General features: G+C 34.0%; 3 protein-coding genes across 6 annotated transcripts; 2 read left to right on the top strand and 1 right to left on the bottom strand.

The window, feature by feature from the left end:
• Nucleotides 1-2,330: 2,330 nt before the first annotated feature.
• On the bottom strand, nt 2,331-6,962 carry LOC113775395 (protein APEM9). Of its 2 annotated transcripts, none has more exons than XM_027320248.1 (7): nt 6,872-6,962; nt 6,542-6,638; nt 6,249-6,428; nt 4,683-4,760; nt 3,526-3,796; nt 2,773-3,107; nt 2,331-2,690 (listed from the first exon to the last, which is right to left on the bottom strand). In XM_027320248.1, exons 2-7 carry the CDS (start codon nt 6,598-6,600, stop codon nt 2,561-2,563), a joined length of 1,053 nt encoding a protein of 350 aa, XP_027176049.1. In that variant the 5' UTR covers nt 6,601-6,638; nt 6,872-6,962; the 3' UTR covers nt 2,331-2,560. The 2 variants fall into 2 exon arrangements, with proteins under 2 accessions (XP_027176049.1, XP_027176050.1); XM_027320249.1 differs by having other exon boundaries at nt 2,331-2,681.
• A 1,220-nt stretch (nt 6,963-8,182) lies between these two features.
• LOC113772782 (pentatricopeptide repeat-containing protein At2g13600-like) lies at nt 8,183-11,888 on the top strand. Its single transcript, XM_027317258.1, has 3 exons — nt 8,183-10,694; nt 10,969-11,059; nt 11,731-11,888. The coding sequence occupies exon 1, from the start codon at nt 8,183-8,185 to the stop codon at nt 10,358-10,360; it is 2,178 nt and encodes a 725-aa protein (XP_027173059.1). The 3' UTR covers nt 10,361-10,694; nt 10,969-11,059; nt 11,731-11,888.
• A 4,851-nt stretch (nt 11,889-16,739) lies between these two features.
• On the top strand, nt 16,740-26,008 carry LOC113775667 (26S proteasome regulatory subunit RPN13). Of its 3 annotated transcripts, XM_027320641.1 has the most exons (15): nt 16,740-16,849; nt 17,082-17,159; nt 18,385-18,477; nt 18,659-18,718; nt 19,386-19,424; nt 19,516-19,590; nt 19,675-19,741; nt 20,465-20,546; nt 21,872-21,987; nt 22,088-22,111; nt 24,060-24,154; nt 24,232-24,309; nt 24,421-24,475; nt 24,862-24,942; nt 25,591-25,678. In XM_027320641.1, the coding sequence occupies exons 2-14, from the start codon at nt 17,121-17,123 to the stop codon at nt 24,891-24,893; spliced, it is 855 nt and encodes a 284-aa protein (XP_027176442.1). In that variant the 5' UTR covers nt 16,740-16,849; nt 17,082-17,120; the 3' UTR covers nt 24,894-24,942; nt 25,591-25,678. The 3 variants fall into 3 exon arrangements, with proteins under 3 accessions (XP_027176442.1, XP_027176440.1, XP_027176441.1); XM_027320639.1 differs by lacking the exon at nt 24,862-24,942 and having other exon boundaries at nt 16,745-16,849; nt 25,591-26,008; XM_027320640.1 differs by lacking the exon at nt 24,862-24,942 and having other exon boundaries at nt 16,750-16,849; nt 17,059-17,159; nt 25,591-26,008.
• The last annotated feature ends 1,144 nt before the right edge of the window (nt 26,009-27,152 follow it).

Raw genomic sequence — 27,152 nt, 5'->3', positions numbered from 1 at the left:
ACTGTATTAATTTTCAAACACACTTTAACATTCCATTAACTATTTTGTAACAGTCTTCAAATACACTGTAACTTACCAATAACTATTTTGTAAAACTTTTTAAACACACTGTAACTAACAGTTATAATAATAGTTTTGTATTAATTTTCAAACACTGTAACACTACAATAACTATTTTGTAACACTCTTCAAACACATCGTAACTTTCCAATAACTATTTTGTAATACTTTTCAAACACACTATAACTAACAGTTTTCAAACAGTTTTGTAACACTCTTCAAATACAGTGTAACTTTTCAATAACTATTTTGTAACATAATTTCAAACACACTGCAACTGACAGTCTTTAAATAGTTTTGTATTAATTTTCAAACACTATAACTTTCCAATAAATTATTTTGTAACACTCTTCAAACACACTGTAACTTCCCAATAACTATCATGTAACACTCTTCAAACACACTATAAAAAAACGAGCACTAATTTGGAACTATCTTCATACACACTGTAACTGCTATTATTCAAACAGTTTTAAATGAAATCACATGTGATTATTATCGATTTAAATGAAGTTTGTCTAGTTTGTACTTTATGCAGCAAACAAATTGGTATGTTATGACATCCCTTCCTACAAGTTTTTTATCATGACTAAGAAATGAAATTATATTCTATATAGGTATCATCATTATGGTATAAACACAGTTAACGTATGTGTCTACCTTTTACAGTCATGTTACTTGAATTACAACCTTATGAATAATACAGCAGTACCAACCTTTCCTCTTTCGACCATATGACAGCAATCTATGTGGTGTTTCTGGGTCATGCAGCTGTGACATCGATGCACTCCCAATCAAAGATGGTTGCACCGTAGATTGACTTTCTTCGACAGGTTGTGACATTTGCCTTCGAAAGGTGGTTGCACTCCCAATCACTTCACTTTGTATGTCTCCCTCAACAGTATGTACCATCTTAGAAGCCCATATCATATTTAATCTCCACTCAGCCACTGTTATGTAATAAAACCTACACCAACTTCATGCACAATAACCATAACAATCCCTAACCCATGCACGCAATTTTGCAAGCACTTGGTGTGCAAAATTTTCAATACCTTTCTTTCCCCGTGTTGGTAATTATAATATCTATTATGTGCAACCGAAGGTTCCAGTGTATTAGCTATTTTCCATTGTATTAAACAATTACTTTAACCAAAACTATAACAAGTATAATCAGCCAATTTGTTCACAATGATGTATACAGCAAAAGATAACTACAAGTCAAATTGATCCACAATTTATCTGATACCATTGATGTTTTCTTACTTGTGTTTCTTCTGCTTTATCTCTTCTTCGGATCTCCCAATCTTGTACTCCACAATTCCCGTTCACCTTCTCAAGTCTTTTGATATTTGAGTGCCAATCTTAAATTCTCTCCTTCTGCCACTACTTATTGCTTCTCCTCGCCGTGATTTTCCTTCGCAGCCACTCTATTTCTACTACTTCTTGCTATCCCTTGTATAATTCTGCAATGTTGTTTTCCTTTTGCTTTTCTTTCTTGCTCTATTTTGTAGAATTTTGCATTAATGAATATGGGCAATTATTTTGGAGGGAGTGTGACTTAACTTTTCGTTTTGAGGATTCATTTGGGCGGTAACGGACCAGCGCTTCATGAAACAGTCCGTCAATTCTTTTTCTTTTTGTTTTTTCCGTTTCTCCTCAACTGAAGCCTTCCTGACGTGGCTTATTGTGGTCTATTTGTTGGACCTTGTGAGGAGACCGTTCAGGAGCGGTTGGCCTGACGACCGCTCCTGCCTCGTATCCCAATAGGAATACCACTTTTCTGACCATTTCACGTGATGGAGGAATTACACCATATTTTAAAACATTTGTGGGTTCCCTCAACGAATGTTGTCCTTCTTAATCCACGAACTAAATTTCAAGTAGAGTACTCTGACGTGTCCAAATAAAAATTTCAAAAATTATTTTGCTGCAGTAAACTAAGTAAACCAAACCACCAATCCAAACAGACTCATTTCTATCATATGGTGCGTTATTAGTGAGTATTAGCTTTGAATTGAAAAACGAAGATTTCAAACTAATATATGCATGAAAAGAAATATTCAAGATTAGAACTTTTTTTTTTCCTTCCAATATCAATCCTAAATGTTCAGATTTAACATTTTGTATAATGGTGAAAAGAATTTACTATGTTTTAAATTTACCACTGAATATATTTAATTTATTTGAGCTTATGGCGTTTGTTTGCAACATATTTTTTTTCGAAGTACTACAAAAGAGATGAACCTCGATTTACCAAAATTGAAAAGGAAGCAAACTTGGCGGCCCATTACGTACCTACATTAGAATTTACCATGAAACATGCCTACAAATCTGATCTCTTACATTGTCAGGAAAAGTTATGAACCAGTTGTTTGAAAATTGTTTCAGCAACTGGGATACAACATTTGCATCTACAGATGAATGAGCCAAGAGCTTCATTACCATTTCTCCTGACAAAAAATGTTTCGTCCTATGAGTATTCACTACTAACGTCCCATTACAGGCTCCCACGAGTTGCAGCAGGAAGAGGTTGAACAGCTGCTAGAGGGTTCACCTGATAAGAGAATGCAAGTTGCCATAAGTCCACCAAACCCTTTTTAACAGACAACGCTTGCTTCCTGAGAACCCTGTAACAGCAGAAATTAGTCTTCTTTCCTGTCATATCAACAGATACATAACCAAATTTTCATAAAAAGAAGAACATCGTACCTCTTTAAAGAAGCTTGTTTCCTCTTTAGAAAATAGCACATGAACAACAAAATGCAGCCCAGCAAGATGTTTCCATTTGATAGATTCAACCTAAAATTTCCAAACTTCACAGTGGTATTTTGGAACCACCAGAAGCATGGTGCTCCCCGCCCAGACAATTTCAGAATTGTTTCTTTTACAGAGTTCTCTTTGCTGGCTACGTGTCCAGGTTCCAAATTCTTCGAAGAGTTCTTTGATTCAACTCCATGTTTATCTGCATGCAGAGATGAGACAGGAGCCTGTGATGAACTGGTTGCCTTCGAAGCATTCATAGAGTTCAGTCGCCTCAAAAGTTCCTGTAAAAACAGTGAAACATTATGCAATGCAAGGATGAATGAGTGCACGTCTACAAAACATGTCACAAACAACATGCAGCCAGATTAATAATTGCTTCCAATCCCAACAAATGAAGCACATATCGAATGGATATTTATAATCGGAGGTAAACAGATCATCAAAGAAAGAAAAATCTTGCAGAAAAAAATGATCTAACAACACAATTTTTCAGAGAAATGACCAGGACCAACTAGGAGAAAGCAAAATGGGTAAGAAGCAATATTCTCTATACTTGGCAATAATAATGGAGGGAGTTACTGCAAATAAAAGAACTATTCATCAAGGTCATGTCAGAAGCCCTTCACATCAAAAACACAATATACAAACCATCAAACACCAGAATCCTCGTAGCAGTTTTAGATATCAAGACTTCTATACCTGTCGCTTATCCTCAGGTAGAGAAGCCTTCTCAACCCAAGATATTGCAGAGTCGATGTCTCTCAAAACCATCCCAAGACATGTCATCACATAGAGGTCAACAACTTCCAGGTACTCATCAACACCAAGAGAAAATCGTCTGTCAGGTTCTTCACCATCAGCTTCTACCGAAAAATAATACCCTTCATCCTTGTAAATCCATTTGCTGAGGAACTCCTTAAGATATCCTTCAACATCAGAAGATGTGCCTTCTGATATCTGAAAACAAACACTAAAAACAACATGTAGTTTGAATATAACTCAGTTTTCCAAAATAGCTTTCTTGAAACGAGTGCATCACCACATGAAAATTCAAAGAAGATGAAGGGAGGGATCTTTCATATGGGCTAATTAATAAACTTAGAGACAAGACAAAGACTGACTTGGTCAAATTGACAAATAAAGAAGAAATTCACCATTTCAATCTCTTATCCAAGGTGGCTAAGTTGGCATTATTCAACTAAACAGGCAAAGCAGACTATGGAAGAGAGAAACAACAAGGTAGTTCAAAAAGTGTATCTCCTGTTTTTATTCGAGTAAAAGACATCTGCACTAGAACTCAAGGAATTCTTCCTCCGGAGATATTGACAGAATAAGTAGATTACAACGCGCAACAAACTCAACCCAAAAATAAATAGCACAAATGGTAAAGGCTTAATTAGGGCTATCATTGATTACATGTTAAGTGTTGAAAAGAGGTTGCGCATTAAGGAGTAACAATATGCAATTTGCCTCCCAATAGAATGCCTAAACAATCAAAATCCTTAGAAAGAAAAAACTCTAAATTATCTGTTGGCAAATAAGAATTCTGAAAAAGAGATAACTCTCAGGGCATGTTGTAATCAGATAATTCTACAACTTCAAGTCATGAGCAATGAATAGACAATCCATTGCTTAAAAAATTTTAAAACATTTATAAGGACAAACCAGCATTACGATCCACAAATTTTGCAGCATGGAACATAGAGGAAAGCTACAATTCTGCAAGCATAATGCTGTTAACTATAGTGGTGAATGTCTAACATCTCAATGGAACTAGTTATGCCATTCATTTTTCAAAAATTTGTGTAGAAACTCTAATTTGCAACGAACTAACATCTGAAGGTCAGAAAGGTTACCCAGTAACCAAAACTTGCACAGGGATGGCAGCTACTGAACCAAATAGATGTTTGAGCTCCTTCAGAATTTCGAAGGTCCTGCAAATTACATGAAATTTCCAAAAACACACTCAGTATTTATTAATGAGAATACAAATCCTATTGAATACAGCATGAACTAAACACTTTGGTCATTAGAGTGTTTCCTTTTTATTTCTTGTTTTCTTTTCCCCTAACGCAGGCAAAGGGAAACTGCCTTAAAGCAAAAACAAACAGATGCATGGACAAATAAGTCATGCACCTCCATAAACAGCATTCAGGCAGAAGAGAAACTGCCTTAAAGCCCCAAAAAAAAAGGATGTATGGACAAATAAGTCATGCACCTCTGTAAGCAGCATTCAGGCAGAAGGGAAACTGCCTTAAAGCAAAAACAAACAGATGTATAGACAAATAACTCATGCACCTCCATAAACAGTGTTCAGGCAGCTAAACTGATGCATCAGAATAAGCAATAATGGCTCTAAATTTGCAAAGTTAAAAAAAAAATTATCCTACAATTATGAGAGTTTAAATTACTTCCAGATGTTAAATAGCTAGTGCCTTGTTTTTTGTATAAGTTCAATTATCAATACTATTATGACAATTACCAAGACAGTCAAAGAATACTAGAAATCTAGGTGCAACAAGCATCAATATCCTCCCCCCTCCCCCCCCAAAAAAAAACCACACACAAAAAAAAATCCCCAATATGTTTTGGTCAAGATTATGAGTGTTAACCATAGCTTGAAATGTACAACACCAATATCATTCTTGCACTGTGCAAGCCCAGATTATATTCTAAAGTATCTAATTCTCCTTTTAAAAGTCATCAACTTCTGATAATAAACACAATAGCTCCAATAGAAATTGCACTTCTGGTAATAATATGACTGAAACCCAAATTCTTTCTCAATACTTTTACCAAATAGGTAACCCACTATTCCATCCCATATCTCAAGCATTTTGCATTGCCTAGATCATCTAATACTCCTGTTTCTTTAGATTCTAATCGCGTTCTGTATTCTAGTACTAAATTTAACAACCAAACTCATTATTGTCTATAAAGCAATTAGGCAATTTCAGATTCTAATCAAAAAAAATGTTTTTTTCCTTTTCAGGACAAGCTCAAGTGCCTTGACAATTTTCTTCGCTGCCATGATGAATCAATTGAATCATCATAGGCATGCTTACATTTGCCCTTCACCCCTAACTTTGTCCTGTCACTAGTTGTCACTCCACAAGAAAACATCCCTTTTCAAATCTATCAGAGAGGTCAATCGCAACACCCAGAATGACCTCATAGCCTGAGATTCAAATGCATCAAGTTTCTTGCCAGGTAGAACTACGAGAAAGGAAACGTTGCTTCATAATTAGTCCTCTAGCTCAAAGCAAATCCTAAGATCATTCGTAAACTAAATTGAATCCAGAAGTTGCATTTTCAGAGGATTTAATTTGTGAGATCAAAGAGTAAATCAATGGCATAATCATTAAGATCAATAATAAGACAAACAACCCAGGAGAAATTTCAGAATTCACATCGCACGTCACCTTGCAAGTTCCTTCATGGACTGAACAAACACCATACCAGATGACTCCAACATGTCATGCAATTCATTCTCATTACTATCATTGTCAACATTTCCATTTTGATGATTCTCACGCATCAAGTTCCTGATAATTAAGGAAGCCAACGAAGCCGCTTCCTCGAACATACAACTCACCAAGTAACTGCAAAATTCGATCAAAGACATACAAAAACAGTTATTCAAGAAAGCAACATACAAGGGTAGTAAACAGCATGCCCCTTTTCAAATCCAAAAACAAATGAAACAGAATTATACCTTTCCGAACGCTCAATTCCTTCCCAAGTAGATGCTTTTGCACCACAAACTACAGCCATTTCTGTCTTTATCTAGCTCTTTTTTGTAGTTCTACAAGCTGCAGACGCCTCAGGTATCATTACATAATTTGTTTATATGATCGAAACAATTGCAAAATCAATTCCAAAATCAGAACTGAAATATTTGCAATTGAAAACCCCAACTAATGTTATCAATACTTAAAATGATAGGCCGAAAAAAACAGAGATAAATTGAGAAATTCGAGAAAACTGAACAGCAAGATAGAAAGAGATTGATTGATCGAGATAGAGAGAGAAAGAGAGGGCTTACCAATTGGAGCTGCAATCTCCAACAAGATTGAAATTGTTGTTGAGGATGATAATTACTGCAGAAGAAGACTTTTTCAACAATATGCTTGAAAATCAACCAACTTAAGGGGGGGACTTGATTTGAGGTTTTTACGAACGTTGAGATAAAATTTTGGGTTAAGAGCAATTTGCACCCTAAACTATTACCTATTTGTATTTTGTTCCCCAAACCATTAAGTTTCGAATGAGAAAGATTTGAGTAGTCCTTATTGAATAATTTTACGAACATAGGTTAGGGATAATAGAATTTTTTTTCAGCTAAAAATAGTTAATAATTTTATTCTTTTTTAACTAATTAAACAATGTTATATAAATTGATATGCATTTTAACTGGTTGAATAATGTCACACAAATTGATAGTAAGAAGTAATATTAGGGTGACAAAATTGTCAATTTTAGGGGATAGTGTCTAGATCAATAATAGTTCAATATGTCCGATATTATTAATCTTAACTGTTTTGGTTTATTAGTTATGAGTTTTCTTTTTCTTTTTTTAATTTTTTGCTTGATAATTTGTACAAGTATTGCCTTGAATTAAGAAGAAAAACTTTTTACTCCCTCGCATTTTTAAACTAATAGAATTTGAATTCTCATATATTCAATTCCCGTCATCTTCTTATATGAAATTTCACATCAACATATTCGGAGAGTGAATTATATTAGAACAGCGGATGAATAAAATACAAATTAAGTTTAATTGGATGAGTAGAAAATATATAATTTAGTCACTTTTTCTTGTCCTAAATTAATTATCATCTTAGACAAGCCAATCCAATTTTTTCCGTGAAATTTTAATCATAAATTAATTTTGTTTTTCAAATAAAAGATTGTTTATCACTAAAGATAATAATATCACTATACATAAATTGCACATTCTTCCAAAAAAGGCAAATTGGGACGAAGGAAGTATTATTTTGATTAGTGTGAATGGAAGTACTTGAATTCGAAATTTTTCACTTACATTCCTTTCCTTTAAACTATCAAATTGCTCTTCCCCCACTAAGAAAAAAAAACCTATTGTAAATGTTCATTGGTGAGTAAAAAAAATTTTAATAAAATAATAGCCACGAATAAATGATGCAAATTTTGATGCAAATAAAATTAATAAAATTTGGGTCTAACATCCCAAGATTTGTTTAAAAAAAAAAGAGTAAATGATGCAAATAGTTTAATTGGCATATCGCTTCTTTGCCACCTAAAATACAAAAAGGAGTACTAATTTCTGGCGGGAATTCTCCTCTTCTTCCCACCAACTTAACGACTTCTTTCTACAATGAAGACGGCCTTCAAATCTGTCTTCGCCATAAACTCGAGAAAAAGCTTCAAAGCTTACATGCAGAGAAACCTTAACCTCTTGAAAGAAATCTCAAACCAAAGATTAATCACTCAAGGAACTGCACTTCATGGCCATTTAATTAAAAAGGGAATTTCATCAGAGAAGTATGTAGCTGTAAAATTGCTTGTTATGTACTTAAAGTGTAGGAAATATGGTGAAATAAATCAGATGTTGAAGGAGTTTAACGGGTTCAATTTAGTTGTATATAACTGTTTGATTGCTGCAAATGTTGAGTGGGGAAATTTGAATGAAGCGCGCCGGTTGTTTGAAGAAATGCCACAGAGAGGTGAGGTTACTTGGACTGCTTTGGTTTCTGGTTTGCTGAGATATGGAAGAGTGGATGAAGCACTTTGGTATTTCGAGAGGAACCCTTTTCGGGATGTATTTTCTTGGACTGCGATGATAAGTGGATTGGTGCAAAATGGTCTGGGTTTGCAGGCTATGAAGCTTTTCTTGAGGATGCTTGATTCTGGAGTTATGCCTAATAATGTTACGTTTACTACTTTTTTTAAAGCTTGTGCAGATTCGGCTGACTTTGGGTTGGGAATGAGTGCGTTGGCTTTGGTTGTGAAGGTTGGTTTTGATGAGAGTTTGCCTGTGTGTAATTCATTGATTACATTCAGTTTGAAGGTGGGAGAAATTAACTTGGCTAGAAGAATTTTTGATGGCATGAAAGAGAGGGACGTTGTTTCGTGGACTGCGATTTTGGACGCGTATGTTGAGATGGATAGTTTGGAAGAGGCTCGTAGAATCTTTGATGAGATGCCAGAAAGGAATGAAATTTCTTGGAGTGCCATGATTGCTAGGTATAGTCAGAATGGTTATGCTGAAGATGCAGTAAACTTGTTCCATGAAATGGTTCAGAGTGGGTTTAAGCCAAACAAATCTTGCTTTTCTTGTGCTATTAGTGCTTTGGCCAGCCTGGAAGCTTTGCAAGCAGGCAGGAATATCCATGGACATGTTATAAAAATTGGAATTGAGACGGATGTTTTCATTAGTAGCTCACTAGTGGACTTGTATTGCAAATGCAAAGAAACTGGAGATGGACGCAGAGTTTTTGACTTGACAAAGGTGAAAAATGTTGCTTGTTGGAATTCCATGGTTGCTGGTTATAGTTTAAATTGCCAGCTTGAAGAAGCTAGGAAACTGTTTGACCTGATACCTTGTAAAAATAATGTCTCCTGGAACTGCCTGATTGTGGGTTACTTAGAAAATGAACAATTTGATAAAGTTACTGACTTGTTCAATGAGATGCTTTTGTCTGGAGAAACACCAAACAAATCCACTTTCTCAAGTGTTCTACGTGCTTGTTCAAGCTTAGCCTCGTTAGAAAGAGGCAAGGTTCTACATGGAAAAATTGTTAAACATGGTTTCCAGTATGATATTTATGTCGGCACCGCACTCATTAGTATGTACTCAAAATCTGGAGATATTGAATGCTCTAAGCAAGTTTTTAGTAGAATGCCAAGGAAAAATGAAGTATCTTGGGCAGCTATGATTCAGGCATTTGCCGAAAATGGTTTTGCTGAAGAGTCACTTGCCCTGTTTGATGAATTTGAACATTCTTCATCCTTTGCACCTAATGAGCTCATTCTTTTGGCAGTTCTGTTTTCTTGTTCTCATTGTGGGCTGGTTGATAAAGGACTGCATTATTTCAATTCAATGGAGAAGATTTACGGCATTAAACCAACTGGTAGGCACTACACCTGTGTAGTTGACATGCTTTCTCGGTCAGGATGCCTATCAGAGGCTGAAAAATTTATCACGGGCATGTCATGTGAACATGAAGTTAATGCCTGGGTAGCTTTATTAAATGGTTCTAGAATATACAGGGATAAAATTGTGGCAGAAAAGGCAGCAAAAAAGTTCTCAAAAATGGTGGAGGAGAAGTCTGAAGTTTATGTCATGCTATCAAACGTTTATGCTTCAGCTGGTAGATGGTTTGATGTTCTTAACACTAGAAAGTTGATGATAGAGAAAGGATTATACAAAGGCGGAGGCTGTAGTTGGATTGAGGAGAGAAATCATATTCATGTTTTCTATTGCCAGGATGGAACACATATTGGCTCAACAGAAATTTATGGGGTATTGCAACTATTGAAATCTGAAATGTGAAACGTGAATGATGATGCTATAAAAGCTTGGACCTTGAACAGAGGCGTCTTGGTGAAGAAAAGCCAAGGAGGGAAAAAAAAGTTATTCTTCCTCAGGTATGGTAACTAACAAGACTACATGTAGCAGCAGTGGAGAAATTTTCTTGTCTTATGGAAGCTAGCTATACAGTTGTTGGAATTGATGTCTTCATTGCTGAAAGTCAGGACCATCTTGCAAGCAAATGCAAGTTTGAGTTGTGGAATAACCGGTTCAGCAGAAAAACCTTCCCAAGAAGCTCTGTTTCTCACAAAGTTCTTTTGCAATACAACAGTCTATTAGGAAAAATGAATTGCAGGTAATGGTTTTTACTAATCTCAAACTGGGGACAATTGCCTCTTGGAAAGGATAGCCATTATGGCTTTTGTCATATAATGTGAAAAAGATTCTTGATCAAAGTTATCTTGTGTAGCACTATTCATTTTCTGAGACAAATCTTGATCAAGATTGTGTCTCTCAGGTAAAAGTCTGTATGCTGTCTTTTGTATTGAATAGTTCATTCCTTCTTGTAATTAGACAGTAACATTATTTACTAAAGTTGCATTTTCTTTGTTATTTACACTTCCATGAAGTGGAGGTCAACTGGTCAGTGAAACAAATCAAGTGACAGATTGGAAGCAGAAGAGGAGTTCCATTTACAAGCACCAAAAAAAAGAAAAACAAGTCAGTTAGTTTTCCTTCTCTTTTTTTTTTTAATTATATGGTTGTTTTCCTTGCGTCTTTTCTATTTTGGTTAAAGATGTTTAGGCCTAGACACCATTTAATGACAAGAATTGCAGCAAATGAATTCTTAATTTGCTTGAAAGTGTTTTTTAATCTGGCTTCTGTAGTTAATTTTATGCTTCCGATTCATGAATCGTCTGAACTGGTTTACTTCCATTTGTTAGTTGAAAGGAGTGGGAAAAAGGAAAGAGATTTAGGCTGTGGAGTGGCACTGCACATTAGCTTTCTGAAACAACTACTCAAGTTAGCGGCTAAGAAACCAAATAGTTCACAACTTCGAGCTGGTTTACCTTGTTAGGTTTTCTAACGTCCAATTTCCCCATCCTTTTCCAGTCCCTCAACTCTTTTTCTTTTTTAATTTTGTGGATGCTTACTTCATACAACTTTCTTATCAGTTGACGTGGATCACATGCAAAAAAGAGCATTCATGAAACTGAACTATGGTGTCTAGTTAAATTGTCACAGAAAACCATATATACACACATGTTCAGCACCTTTTGATTTATCTTTGGCTACTATTGGATAATTGCTCCTTGATGGAGATTTAAACTTGTTTCTTGGGAAGATGTAGTTTATAAGTGACATTACTTATCCTTTTTCTGTATTGTCAGTGATTTCTCTTAGAAGCCTGCTACAATGTTGCCACGGGGATAATCCTGTTGCTTTTTCACTGACAAAAATGCGTCAGGTACACTAGTTTTTCTTTTTGTCTATTTCATCATTCCACGAAATATTTTGTTACCATAAAACCTGTACATGTAGGTGATAATCCAAGGGTTTTGCTGCTTGATGTAACTTTTGTAGCTTAAGCAGGTACTCATAAAATAAAATTCGTAATGGAAAAGCATATTAATATTTGTAAACCTTAATGTTGACCTTTTTAGAGCTAATCTTTTGTACCTGTTGGCTAAGATGGTTATTTCTTGGTTTCGTCTCTTACCTGCTGTTGACCTAATTTGCATCAGCGGAAGAAGAAAATTCATCTAGAGCAAACTGCCATCCTGGAGAATAATCATTCAATGAATATTATTGGACGCCTGAATGGGCACTATACATGTTACCAGAAGATTGCTGAAAACTCATAGGGCAACTTTAATATCTAAGAATGCTTAAAGAATTCAAATGGAACTGGTTATTTAAGGTAAAGGCCCTCTTACGGAATGAAGAAAACTATTAGTAAATTGTCATACATAATTCTCTTTTGCATTTAGGACAATATGGTAAAGTTTGAAAAAGCTACTCGTTGAAAGTAAATGGCAAAAGGAGCAAATGGCATAGGCTTAAGTGGTGCAATGAGACTTACCCAGGCAAGAGGATGGAAGACTTTGGATTATATGTGGTTTCTCGATTGATCGGTATTGTGCATGAAATGGTATGCCTTGTACATTTTGTATGGTGGATTCTGATAATCGTTGAACAAGTGTTCTGTGAAATTAAAGGTGAAAGGGAGTTTTTCATGTCATTGGGGATGCTGCTAAAACTAGGCCCTACATTGCAGTTGACCATATTTCAACTACTTACCGTCCAGTAAACTAATAAAAGGCTCTTTTCTCTGGATCTTTGTTGCATCTACTAATATCTTGGTTGTCTAGGCAGTTAATGCAAACAGCAATCAGATGACTCAGAAACCAGAAATATTTCAGTTTGATTCAGTGAAATATATCTTTTAGACATCAACTATATCCTCATTTTAAAGGTTTCATGGTGAAAAAAAAAAATCACACTCTAGCGAAATATCTTAGTTCCATATCTTACCATTTGGTCAAAATTCTTATATTGTTTCGATTTCAAATAAAATAAAAACTTACCTAATGAATTTGAGTTGAATAATATAATGCTCAAGTTATTAATTTTACCTAACTTCAATTGTGCTTAATCTTCTCTTTATTATTTTTTAAGTCAAGATTTAAATGAGTTGCTATTATCTCTTCAGATTGGCAATTCTTATTTATTATTAATGCAAATTATCCGTTTGGCCCTTGAACTTTTAGTTTAGATAAAACTTAACCCTCTAACTATTAATAGTCAACTTTTAGCTTTCCAACTTGTAAAATAGGGAACTTGTGGCTCTTTTGACTAATTTATCCGGTTTTGCAACCGGAAAGACAAATCACGCGAATGGCAGTATGCTTTATAGAAGGGTCTTTTTGTCTACACAGAAACAAGCAAAAATGAACGAAGTATATCATGTTCCCCATCAACCCAAATCCCTAATAGATCTCAACACACGAATTGCAGAGGGAAGGGAGAGAAGTGTTTGTTGAGAGCAAGTAAGAATGCGTAAATATTGCATCCCTTCCTTTCATATTTGTCCCTGCGGTAAAATCACAAAGATGATTGCTTCGTGAACTGATATAAACCCAAGAAGAAAGTACACTGTTTGCTCACAAGAAGTTGGTAGCTGTGGATATTGGGATTGGATTGACGAGGAGATGTGCCGCCGCTCTATTGAGTTGATACCTGGCCTTCCAAGAGGATCAATGCAACAGAAAAGCAAAGAGAGGAATTTGAAGCTGCAGCATCAAGATCCAAGGCAAAAGCTGCTAGGTTGAAGGCAAAAGTAAGAGAAATAAAGAAGGACCGGATCGAAGTATTCATTTTGCAGCCTGATTTGCCATTCCATTGTTGCTTCAATGTCGATGATACCCAGCTATTCTGAAGCTCGAGAGTGTAGATCGTCTCATGCTCTTCTCCATTAACAAAGATCCTCAAGAGAAGATGAAGAGGGGCAAGGAAAAAGGGTTAGTTCAAGGGCTTAGTTTAGTTGGGTTAGGAAAAGGGAAGATAATGTACTTCATATGGTTTTGGCTTGTTTTTGTGTGGAAAAAAATGCCCTCTACAAAGCATATTGCCATTCCTCTTATTTGACCTTCCAGTTACAAAACCTGATAAACTAGCCAAAAGGACCATGGGTTCCCTATTTTACAAGTTGGAGGACTAAAAGTTGACTATTAATAGTTGGAGGATTAAATTTTATCTAAACTAAAAGTTCAGCGGCAAAACCGATAATTTGCCCTTCTTATCTATATCTATATCTATATGTATTGTGGGAAGGATTTTTAGGATGGTTAAATCAGAATGTTTATAACTCTTCATTTTTTTGTTTAATAGAATTTTGAATTGTTTAAATTATTATATATCCTTTCATGTGTTTTGAATTTAAAAGTAAGAAGTGGCCCACTTATTATATGAATTTGATTTGAAATCTATTAATGTGAGGGAAAATGAAGAGGAAAAATCACCAACCCTACTAAAAGTAAATAACAATATTTTATCTTTCAACTTAGTAATCCTAACTGAAAGGCCAAATTTTGTAGAAAATAAAAAGAAAATAATATTCGTTGGTCATGGATTTAAAATATCAATTATGGTACCATTTGTGAATATTAAATTATGAAATCACTGAACAAAAAACAAAATACTACTAGCCTAAAAAAATAAATTATGGATTTAAAGGGTTTGGGAGAATGGTGAAGGGAAAATAATAGAAAATTGGATGGCAACAATGAAAAGCTAGACGCTAACTATAGGTGAGAGAAAGACAATAACGAGGAGTTAAAAGAGTGGTAAGAAAAGTCGAAAAAGAAAGGTCAACTATTACAAGATTGGATGAAGAGAGGGGAGAAGAAAGGATGAAATTGTGGGGATATGACAGGAAGGATGGTACCGTGGTAAGAAATCTAAAAGTCATAAAAAGCAACAGATAGCTAGTTAGCTGGTAAAAGAGAATGAAAAAGGGTGATAGTATTTAACAATTTTCAAAATTTTAAAAACACATCTAACAAAGATTGTGTTAAATCTATATTAAAGTTGACGAAAGAACATTATTCTATAAGCACTCAACAATTTTAGAATTGCAAGATGGGAGAAATAATTTTCTAAAATTGAGGAAAATGAATTGGTTATACCTTATATTTTTAATGTTAAAAATTTTGATATATGGGTATAACATGATATATTGATAAATAAGTTTACAATTGCTCTGTCATGTAAATTGTTATAAATTAAATTATTTTATTCAAATTGTTATCATATATTGACAAACAATAGGTTAACAAAATTTGGTTTCAACTTTTTTAAGATATTAAAAATAAAAAAGTCCATTTTATATTTACAAAATAAACGTTTTTTAAATATGTTAAACATACACTTCTTTGAATTTTTTCTGTCTTTTTCATATACTTTATCCTATACTATAATATATAAGTAGGGATAATTTCAGAAACCTCCCTTGAGGTTTTTAACAATTTCATTCAGCTCCCTCGAGATTTTAAAAATTACACATAGCTCCCTTGTCATTTGAAATGACAATACTGCCCTTAACTATTTTAATAAAATTCTCTTGTTTTGTATACTTATACTCAGAATGACTTTTAAAATTATTTTTTCATTTTTTCCTTTTTTTTTGCCAATAAAACTATAGAACTACCACTATTATCTCTAGTTTCTATTGTAACCAAATGTCGAACTATTGATTTTTTTATGAGTTAACTTTATATGCAATCTAATGTTTTTACTAATCTTTGTTTTCTATTTTTTTGGTATTAAAATTAAAAATAAATAAAAAAGATCCAAAATCACTACTAAATTATGATAATCCCACCACTCAAAAAATTCATAAACTCTAAATAAATTATTTCAACATTTTCTTTTCTATCTTATAAATCTAAATTCATAATAAAATACCATAAAAAATATCCTATTATAGTGATAAATTTGTTATTATAGTTGTTTATCAAATAATAGGTATGGACATGAAAAATTTGGCACTTTTTTCTTATAATTATACTGGATAATCTTATATTTGTATAGAAAAGTAAATTAAAACTCATTACACAAGGGCATTTCTGGATATTCATTTAAAAATTTGACCAAGTCAATATTATTTTAAGGTTTTGTTACTAAAACTATCGCATCAAAGAAGGTAGATGTAATTTTTCAAACTTTAGGAAAGCTCAGTGAAATTGTTAGAAACCTTAAAGGAGATTTCTGAAGTTATCCCATATAAGTATTGTTTTGAATTGAAATATAAATCTGTACATAGCGCACGGGTCACAATGCTAGTTAACTAGTATTGAAAACACACTCAATATTTGTACAGTTTAGAAATAATTATTAATTTTTTTGAATATATTAATTTTGATTTTTACAAAATGAAATTCTATATAAATTCTTCAAGAAAAAAATTGCAATTTATTGGTAATTTTTTTCTTTAATACAGTTATAATTAATTTGGTAATTACAATTGAAGTTATGGGAGAATCAGGGCGATTGTATTAGCAAATGTGATTAGGTAGTTTGAGTAAAAATTAATTCTTTTAGAAGCAAAATTAAAAGTTCAAAAAATGACATAAAATATTTAACCCAACTACCGTCTCTTTGTCTTTATTATTGTATATAAACAGATTATGTAATAACTCCTAAAGTTTATGCATATCGACCAAAACTTCAAATGTTTTATTAGCCAACACTTTGGCTTTTATTATTAATTAGTATATACTTATATGTCAAAATGTCTTTATTAGCCAAGAAATTGGGATTTATTATTAATTAGTATATACTTAAAAGCTTGATTAGGCAGATGGGATTTATTTTAAATCCCTATTAAGGTTTGGTCCAGATTGTTCCTCTCATCGCTTTGGGGTCTTCTTTCCGTATTCCTTCTCGCTCTTCTGTCTTTCCTCAAACCCCCCAAACCCCTGCGTCTCAATCAAAGCTCTTTATTCTCAGGTATCCATGGCAGCTCGAATAACCTTTCTTGAATCTTCTATTCTAGACGACCCCTTGTTGGAATATTTCTTCTCTTTGCCTAAAGAGGGCCGTAGGCAACTAAAAACTAGCCCTCTTCCTGAATTTTTTTTTTTTTTTTTTGCTATTGAGTATTAGTATTTGATATTCCTGTGATACTTGATTAATTCTTTTGGTGGGTTTTTTTTTAGCCTTTTTTTTCTTGTGGGCATAGGTATTAGAAGAAAAAGAATCTCGTGAGGTTAGCAGATTCATGGGTTCTTCAGCTACAGAGGTTTTTCCTCACCTCCAGGTCAGCTCGAATTCATGTGCATGGTTAAATTTTTTTTTTTAGTAAATGCGTTTTTGTTCTGCCTGAATGTTGTTGGGCAACTCGGGAATTTTTTTAATGATTTGATTCGAGTTTGAAGAAGGAAAACAATTCTTGCTATTTTACTGTGACAATGCTGTTATTTCAATCGGGAAAAATTAGAACTTTGTTCCTTTTTGTCCAATCTGGTAAAGATGAATGATTCTCGGTCAGAGCTCCGTTTTCCTCAAAAAGAAAGTTAATACTCTCGGTTTTAAATCTCTGCCTCCTCAAGTATTAGGCACTTATCTAGAGATTTTTTTTTGTCGGCCTCATTGTCGGAGTTTCAATTTTGGTTGTTTGATTGCCTGTGCGTGTGCAGATGCTTACTCTGTTGAATGGGCAATCTGCTAGATTGCATATCTGCTGAGACTATTCCTCTTTGCTTCTAGAGTACAGAATCTGAAGTAGCCTATATGGGGGAATCGATGTGTGGCGATACATGCTTCACAATATATTAAATATAATGGAAGCATTTTTGGTAGATTTTCCACAAATGCCTGATGACAAGGTTTCAAATGTCATTAGTATGAATAGTATTACTTGTTAGCAGTTGTAATAGTATTTATTATTGCGGTGATCAACAGTGCTTTTTTTTTTCTGGGTGCTACACGTGTGTGTGGGGCTTGCATTCTGTCAAAATGAGGGATCTGCTTGATTGCTTGTCCAACGAGACTTTGCCTTCCTAAACTAGTAATCTTTAAAGAGAAGCTGTGACAATGAGTATGATGTTGTATATAAAAGCCCAAGAGCAATGATTATTAATTTTGCAAGATCATGCATATGAAAATAGCATTAGGAAAAACGAGGATAAGACTAAATAAAGGACAAAAGGAGAAAGTTGAGGAAAGATGATGATGGATCTCTGGTCTTGGCTTTTTCATTGTAGTTCAGTGCCACATCAGAAGGGAAAAGTTAAAATTTAAAGATGAGGCAAAATAGAGGACCATAGTTGATTTATGTAGAAAAGGGAAGTTAAAGCCTTGATTTTGTCCTCCTTTATGCTCGTAGAGTTGATTTGAGAGAGATATTTGTCGTGTTCAAGAATTATTCATTGCTGTGGACTCGTTGTATCTTGATGTCTGACTTGTCAATTTATCTAAAGTGAGGGAATGCTAGGTAATTTTATTTGACTGGCACTTAAATATCTTTTCTTCTTCTTGTACAGGATGTTCTGTTGCAATTTCGAGCTGGCAAAATGCGTATGGAGGGAACACAGGTTGTTCCGGATTCACGTAAAGGTCTTGTTTGCATAGGAAGGGTATGAATCGAGGAACTGACTTAAAACTACTCTTGCTCTTTTCTTTTGTCTGGTTGAATTTTATAGCATTGATCCATGAAGTCTGCATTTTTGTGAGCCTATGATTTGAGCTGATTTTACACTTGTTAATATTTCAAGTTGTGGATTTCCTTCTGATTCTGTTCTTATGTCCCTGTTTTAGCGTGACGAGGGACTTATTCACTTTCAATGGGTTGATCGATCAAGCAATGTTGTTGAAGATGTATCCTTTGTAATTTTTTGTACTGTGAAGAATACTGTTGTTGGTGATCTTGTGGCTCAACTTTTCTTTGATCACGGTTGTGCTTTTCATTTCCTTTATTGATAGGGTTGCTATGACCTAAGTCATAAAAAACAGTGTTGGGGCCATCTTACATGGCTTTCTTTGTCTTACATGGCTTTCTTTGTCTCGGTCATTAATGTTGAAACTGGTTTGATGTTGTTTTAACTCAATGAAATGCAAAGGGAATATAGCAGGCTTTGGCTTGGTATAGTTTGTAAGATATGGTGTGACAATGGCACACTAGGTTCCTTATACTTGGAAATAATTGGGAAATGTATGCAACTCTTTCTCCTTTTAGCGCATGTGTAGAAAACTTGGTTTTTGGCGATGAAGGTTAGTCATGTATGTTTAGTGAGACTCAACTACTATGGTACCAGCTGTGATGCAAAGTCTGGAGCTTGACAAAGTTTAGATAATGTCTGCACTTTGCCAAGTTGAGTCCCTTTAGTACCACCTTCTTTATCAAATGTGAAGCATTACTTGAACAAGCCTCTTTGTATGTATACTAGATGACGAGTTTGAACACTCAATACCCTTGAATGCTCTTTTCTAGCCTTGCACACTTGTGATTTGCTGGAGCTTTATTCTTTAACAGTCATAATTATAGGATCAGATTGTCTTTCCGGATGAAGCTGTTTTTGAAAAGGTATATCTTTTAGATGTTTTATTGTTTCTAAACAGATTTGTGTGAGATAAGATCCTGATTATATTACTTCACCCTTTGTTGGACTACCTAGGTCAGTCAATCATCAGGAAGGGTCTATATTTTGAAATTTCAGACAGATGATAGGAAGTTATTCTTCTGGATGCAGGTTAGTTTTTTGTGCTTTTGGGGGATGTTGTCAGGTATATATTTTTGTATCCTGATCTTTTTTATTGCTTGCTGTTGGTTCCAGGAGCCAAAAGCTGACAATGATGCACAACTATGTAGCCAAGTGAATCTGTACCTCAATCAACCATTAGGTACTGAATTCTTTATATTTGTTTATTTTTACTGCAAATTCCATGCTGGACGCAAATTGTTTCGAAATCTCCTTGACACTTACCATGATGAGAATCAATATTTTGGCACATGTCCGGCCAGCTTCTCTGTTTCATGCACCGTATGTGTTCTTCTTAATGACTCGTCAGTTATGACTTCAGTTTCAATCCTTTGCAATACCTTTCTGCTCTTCTGGTTGCGTCAATTCCTTACTATTTGTGTTCTTTGAACAAATAACCTCAATTACAAAGTCTCTTATGATCTTATTTGCTCTCTTTCCATGAGCTATCACTTTGGTTCTACTCAGTGAGCGCCTTTTATGCCTTACCTTTTCTTCTTGAGCCATGCCTGCTCTTTGTTGATCCACTTGTTTTCCTCATAGAGTACACCAGTAGAGCAGTGCATATCTCCAGGATAGGTTAGCAAATGGGAACATTTTCTCTTCTAGTTACTTCTGGCTTGTTGAGCAACTGTACGAGGAATTTGAAGGGTTGAATGGTGCTTGAAATATTAGACTTTATCATTACACTTATGTTATTTTAACTATGTTAATTAACCTTAATCCATTCAAAGTGCTCCTCCATCCTTTTCTTTTGGTTTGGCTTTTTAAATTGTTTGACATCTCTTGGGTGACCGTAGTTGTTGCCTGTTTATTATTACATTTCTAGCATGACCTGGGTGGAAATTTGAATTTATATCTTCAGATTTTCCTGGTGAGGAGGAACCTGATGCTTCAGTTCCCCAACCGTCTGAAGACATGGCTGAAGAGGAAGATATTTCATCTAGGTAATGCTGGCATCAAAAAAGACCATTTAACTTTTTGGTTTGTGTATAAAATATCTTTTTGTATAAAAAAGATTAGTATCTTTGAATATTGATACTAACAAGAAAGATGAGAGAAATTGGACCATTGTGTGTTTTACCTGTAAACTTGATTTTGAGGGGTTCCCCCCCCCCTCCCCCCCCAACAAAAAAAAAAACCCCACCCAAATGGAAAAGTGTAGAATGTGGTGGTGTTTGGAGTAGTCATAAGTCTGCTAATTTAAGGAAGATTTCTTCTTGTTACACTTTCTGGAGCCCCAGTCATAAAGGACAAAAGGCAGGATAGCTGATTTACTTCATGCAACGGTTCAGATGGAGGTCAAGGCACCTGGGGTGGTTGTTTAATTCAACTATTTGTCTATATCAGTGCTTTGGTTGCTGAGAGATTGCTTTGGAAGAAAGTACTTTGAGTTCTTCTTTGCATCAAGATGAAGTGTGTTCTTCAAGTAACTTCTTGAAGTTGAGGAACATGACAAAAATCTGTTTGAATTTCGATTGCTAGGAGAATTTCTACTGTTCTTGTTTTGTTACAAGCACTAAAATGTTCATCTTATAGGTTAGCATGGGGTTGATGCCCTGTCTGTTTTTTGAAGCAGTTCGTTAGTTGAAGCAACATGAGAAAAGTCTAGGAGTGAGAAAACATGGACTCATTGGATTGATTGTTGAGACACCTAATGCTTTTCATTTTGACTATAACCTCATTATCTGTATCAATTTAGTGAGTAGAAATCAGAAATTCGTTCTAATTGTGTGAACACTAAAACAAGTGTATCCTTATTCTTTATTTCTGCACTTCTGTGTATGTTAGTGATCCTGTTATGAAGTGATGTGTTAAATATATACATCCATAAAAGAGTCTTGGTTCATCAAGCTGCATTGTCGCTGCACAAATGCTCACCTGTGTAAAGAGTACACAGAAAAATTACCATTTTCCTACACAAAATGGACTATTTTGTAATTCTTGTGAGGCCAAGATATGATGATCTACAAAGAAGAATTCTTGTCTGCTTAGAAATTTTTGGTCTCCTTTATTAGTACTACTATTATTTTGGCATTTATTTGTAAAGTTATTAATTAACAAGGAGCAATGTTAAAAATTTTTCTTGGGATACATGAAATCTAATGTTATTACACCTGATGAAACATTACTTTTTCCTGTCATCTTGCAATCTAATGTGTACTTTCCATGTACTTTTATGTTAATTTTGATAGCTATAATTTTTTTGTCACATTCCAATATGCATTTTGGATTTGCTATTGGCTCATGATTATTGTGATATTCTTGGTAGGGCTGGAAATTTGGTTGGGCCAAGCATGGGCGCAGAAGCAAGTGGTGATGTAACCTCATCGGGACCAGTAAAGTTGGCTGATTTACAGAGAATATTGAGTAACATAGGGTCTGCAGGTGATACTCTCCTGCTTTTGTGCAGTTCTTTTGGCATGGAACTTCTGCTTTTTATTAGTATTAACTCTTGTGTAATGCTCCTCTGATGGTTGATACATAGGTGAAGCTGGAGATCCAGATGCAGGTAAGAACTTGTTTGTTTTTCCTATGCTAATTATGTATCTGTATGTGTTAATGATCTGTTAAAAGACCAAAGGATCAATAATGCACTTGGTAACTGTGATACGGTGGAATAGATTTTGGAAGTTTTGCTCCATTGAAGTTATGTGTAATTGAAATGTTAGCATGTAAAGCATTTGTATTTAAAATCATGTCTGGTTCATGGATTTTTGCCGAGTCTTGGAAAAGGGCTTTTATGCTACACGAGTTGTTTGAAATCATTTTGCTGTTTCTGTTAGATTTCTCAAAGTTTGCTTTTTCAAATTTCAAATTTTTGGAGCAAAAAAGTGCTTTTGCTGTTTCTTGTTTTTTTGAGCAAAAAAGTTTTTTGGAGCAAAAAAGGGTTTTCTTGTTTTTTCATTTTCATTTTGTTTGGTCTTTTAGCTTTAAAGAGATTTATGCCCTGTTTGATAAGTCAGTTCAGTACTTAGGCTTTGTTTGATAAATCAATTCAGCATTTAAACTTAATCTTAATGGATTCAGATCTTAATATATTCAGACTGTTTGATAACCAAATATTGAGTATCTGAATTAATTAAGTGGCACGGAATTTCCTAAATAAAACTTGTTTCCAAAATTAAGTAATAAGCTATTTACTTATCACTGAATGTGATATGCACTCAAATGTATTAGATTTAATGTTTAACAATTCAATAACTTAATGAATTCAGATTTCAGATTTTAAATTTTAAACTTCAATTTTATTAAACACATCCTTAAACTTAATGGATTCAGATCTTAACATATTCAAATCGTTTGATAATCAAAAATTGAACATTTGAATTAATTAAGTGGCATTGAATTTTCTAAGCAAAACTTGCTTCCAAAATTAAATGATAAAACTATTCACTTATCACTGAATGTGATATTCAATCAAATGTATTAAATTTAATATTTAACAATTCAATAAGTTAATGGATTCAGATTTTAGATTTTAGACTTCAGTTTTATCAAATGCACCCTTAGGTTTCGTTTGATAAAACTGAATCTGAATTCTGAAGTCTGAATTCTGAAATTTGAATATTGAAACAATTAATTTGCTGAATTTTAAGCACTAAAAAGAAATATATAAATGTCTGAATTTTAATGTTAAATCTATTTATACTGTTGCATAAACATTTATAACTGAATGCTTAATAAGTTAATTTGACAATTTTGCCCTTATATCTTTTCATCCAAAAAAGAAATAGAACCTATGATTTAATTAGCTTAAAATTGTTAGGTATGAAAATGACAATATTTATTTTTAAATCAAATTAATATGAAAGATGAAATATATTATATGAGAAGTATGTAGATGGTGTGAAAGTCATTAAAAAGGGAGAAAAGAGAAATAGAAAACCCTTGGATAGAGAATGGCGAGTTGTTTAATTAGATAAGAATTTTAAACATAATTACCAAACAAGGGTAGATTTGGTAGATAAGATAAGATAGTTGAAGTAATTCTATTAATTCTTATCAAAATTAAGCACTCAGTTAGGATTATTGTGCTGAAAAAAATACACACAACTTCAGCATTGCATAACAAGTTCAGCAGATGGATTTTTATTTATCAAACCCTCAAAACATCTGGATGTCTGAAAAAGTTCAGTTTTAGCACTTTTTAATGTTATTAAACAAACCCTTAGTCTCATATGTAAAGCAAGTTTTTTTAAAACTGCCTATTGCAATAGTTGTATCATTAGTTTAAGACTGTAATTTCTATTAGTAGATTGGGATCTATGGCAAATGGGAATAGTTGTCTTTTACTCTTGCTTTGTACTGTATTTCATTTTAGTTTCAGGGCTTTATAGAGAAAAAGATAAGAAAATTCTAAAAAGGTCTTTTAAATATCATGAATCTAGTTAGAGTTTTTTATCCCTTTTATTTGTTTGATTGCCATGAACCTGTCTTCTAACTCATTTTTCTTCTAGGCTTGGGATTGGGAGATATTTTGAAGCCTGAATTCATTTTCCCGCTGATAAATGACCTACCACTTGAACAACAACTAGCATCTTATTTACCTGAGGTTTGTCAATATGGCATCCGCTGTCAATATTTAATCCAATCAATGGTTTATCTATGAAACTAACTATGACCTTGCAGGGCACCTGGACAGCAGAGGATTTAATGGAGTTGCTTCAGAGCGCTCCTTTCCGCCAGCAAGTAGATTCGTTTACTTATGTAAGAGGAATTGTTCTTTTACTTATTTTCTTTGCTTGGGCCTCCATTTGTTCCCTTCGATATTTTTTGGATATTTAGATGGACTTTAATTCTTCCCCTTGCTCACTGTAGGTTCTTCGAACTGGCCAGGTAGACCTTTCTCAATTTGGCATTGATGCAACTAAATGTAAGCAATCTGTGTTATTTCTCATCAATAGCACTTGTTAACATTTTTCTAAATGACAAAAGCTGAACTAGCCAATTAGGATGAAGTTATTGAATGAAAGCACAGGCATTCTATACGAACACTGAGAAAGTGTCTTATGTTGTACACCACTTGTTGGAATCTCTTTTCTGATTTTTGCTGGTCAGAATTTCAAATAACGAATTCTTTTTGATGATTAAATTAACATTCTCTTCTAGAAAATTGTTTCCTTTGCAGTGTCATGTCACGTGTCAAATGTCAAAAAAAGTTTTGCAAATTAAGACTTGACTAGTGAGAAATTTTGACAGCGTTTTTTTTTCCATTACTCTTATCAGACATAAGAACCAGCTTTTATTTTCTTAATATAGTTGCAGCTCCTGCTTCGGCTTTTGCAGCGTGAAAGCTTCCATTCTGTGAAGAGTATTGTTGCCTAACGGATTTTCTTTCGGGTAAAATACCAAAAAACTGCCTGTGGTTTGACAAATGTTCAATTTAATTCCCTTTGATTTGGAAATCTACACCATAACTCCCTGTGATTTCGACTAAATTGAAAATTGGACAGAAATCATCAAATCTAACGGTTATGTATGAAATATCAATATTGCTCCTACCATATGTGAGATGCTTTCTATTCAATTTTCAATTTAGTCAAAATCATAGGGAATCATAATGTAATTTTTCAAACCAGAGGGAGTTAAATTGAACATTCGACAAATCATAGGGAGTTCATTTATATAGGGGCAATATTGACATATCACATATAACCGTTAGATTGGATGTTTTCCGTCCAATTTTCAATTTAGTTGAAACCATAGGGAGTTATAGTGTAGGTTTTCAAACCAGAGGGAGTTAAATTGAACATTTAGCAAACTATAAGGAGTTTTTTGGTATTTTATCCTTTTCTTTTTGGCATGTCTTTGTACTTAAATCCTAACTTTGTAGCTTTGGAATTCCAGCAGTAATAAAGTTACTATGTATTGATGTTAGATAAGTCTAGTGGTGTGAAGTTAAACCGCATTATGCTCAGGCCTATTGATGTGCAGTTCTTGCCATCTCTCTCTGCCTTTTTGAAACTTATTCACTGCCCTTTGTTGCAGACAACTTCACTGTTCCATCTTTCCTAGAGGCACTTGAAGATTCTGTTACTAGAGTAGCAGAAGGCGAGGAGTCAAGGCGAGATGGCAGTGAACTGAGATCTCAAATGCATAATCAAAGTGAGCCAATGGACGAAGGTCAATAATGTTCAGAACACATCCATTATTGGTACATTCATTCAAGCCTCTAGAATTTTTGTGATTCTTGGCCGATAATGCCTACCCTTTAGAATATGTTAGTACTGTTAAGAAGGTGGAGAGCTTGGAAATTGCAACACATTTAGATGAAAGCTTGTGTGTAAAATTTGATCTGTCGAATCTGGCTTTTGTACTTCAAAATTCTCTGACGTACTGTGAAGGGCAATTCACAATGGGTATGGATTTACTATTGCATACAAGACTACTTTCCGTTTCCTCAAAATCTTTGGATCCAATAGGGCTCTAGCTTTGCAAGAACATATACACCTAGAAGGAGAATCATGTTCAAGACAAGAATCAATGAGACGAGATATGAAGCTTGTATACTACTTTGCTGGTAACCTATTAACAAGAATCAGGACAATTTTTGTACTTTTCTGTGGCCTAGTTTTAATGGAAAGGTTAGAGAGTGCAGGTGAAATTAAGCATCTCTGCCACCCGCAAGCTATGACAGCTGAAACCTTAAATGTTTTCTTGATCCAAAATATGAGGCATATATTCATGGCAAACTATGTCCAATTATCTGAGGCCTAACTTTGGGTGCAGTGGAATGGAAGGTATACCGGAAAAAGAAGGCTAGGATTTTTGCCATTGGATTTATCTCCATTGATCTCTTCATTTATTTATATCTAAATTATTATAATTTAAAAATTCATTTGATCAGGCCACTACTTTTTCTTTTTGATTTCTTTGGCATTCAATTTGTACAAATATTTGAACAGTGAAAAATGACTCAAAATCATAATAAATTTGATAAATCAGACGACAAAAGTTGGTTAATTTCATATGATATTTTTTGTATAACTAACACAAATGATGAATCATATTATAAATCAAAATTTCATTCGACATTTTTTGTATAACTAACACAAATGATGAAACGTATTATGAATCGTGTTGATTTTCAAATTAACTTTTTTATAGTGTCATGCAAAGAAGTTTTCTCCAATTCAACAGGTAGGAGCCTAGTTTTTGTGAAGTAGCAATAGAGGCTTTCCCCTTTTTGTCAATCTTGAGAAGGCAATTAATGAGATTGGAGAAAAATAAAGAATTGAAATTCTATCAGGATTTAAAGAGATAAGGCGACAAAGTGTTTTTCTCTATCACAGTGTCATGCTCAAAGCCATTAACCATACAGTCATTTCTTTGATCCTTAAAGTTGATTGTCCCACTGAAATTAAGCAATATAGACCTATTAACCTATGCCAAGTGGTCTATAAAGCTATAGCCAAAATTCTCGTCAACAGGTTAAAGCCTTTCCTCAGTCAATGTATCAACAAAAATCAATCAGCATTTGTTCCAGGTAGGCAAATACTAGATAATGTCATCCTGTCTCATGAGTTAATGCATTTTCTCAAAAATAGAAG

This window comes from Coffea eugenioides, chromosome 6 (genome assembly GCF_003713205.1).
Source record: "Coffea eugenioides isolate CCC68of chromosome 6, Ceug_1.0, whole genome shotgun sequence".
NCBI classification, from domain to species: Eukaryota; Viridiplantae; Streptophyta; class Magnoliopsida; order Gentianales; family Rubiaceae; genus Coffea; species Coffea eugenioides.
Note: the sequence above shows the minus strand (reverse complement) of the source record. Positions and strands in the feature narration are given on the sequence as shown.

Excerpts from the sequence above, each read along its gene's own strand:
- LOC113775395 (XM_027320248.1), bottom strand. The coding sequence starts at position 6,600 with ATGGCTGTAGTTTGTGGTGCAAAAGCATCTACTTGGGAAGGAATTGAG. Across the intron at positions 6,429-6,541 it reads GGAATTGAGCGTTCGGAAAG|TTACTTGGTGAGTTGTATGT; the intron begins GTATAATTCTGT and ends CGAATTTTGCAG. Across the intron at positions 3,797-4,682 it reads GTGCAAGTTTTGGTTACTGG|TGTTTGTTTTCAGATATCAG; the intron begins GTAACCTTTCTG and ends TGTTGTTTTTAG.
- LOC113772782 (XM_027317258.1), top strand. The coding sequence starts at position 8,183 with ATGAAGACGGCCTTCAAATCTGTCTTCGCCATAAACTCGAGAAAAAGC.
- LOC113775667 (XM_027320639.1), top strand. The coding sequence starts at position 17,121 with ATGGGTTCTTCAGCTACAGAGGTTTTTCCTCACCTCCAG. Across the intron at positions 21,988-22,087 it reads GAGTAACATAGGGTCTGCAG|GTGAAGCTGGAGATCCAGAT; the intron begins GTGATACTCTCC and ends GTTGATACATAG. Across the intron at positions 24,310-24,420 it reads AAGTAGATTCGTTTACTTAT|GTTCTTCGAACTGGCCAGGT; the intron begins GTAAGAGGAATT and ends TGCTCACTGTAG.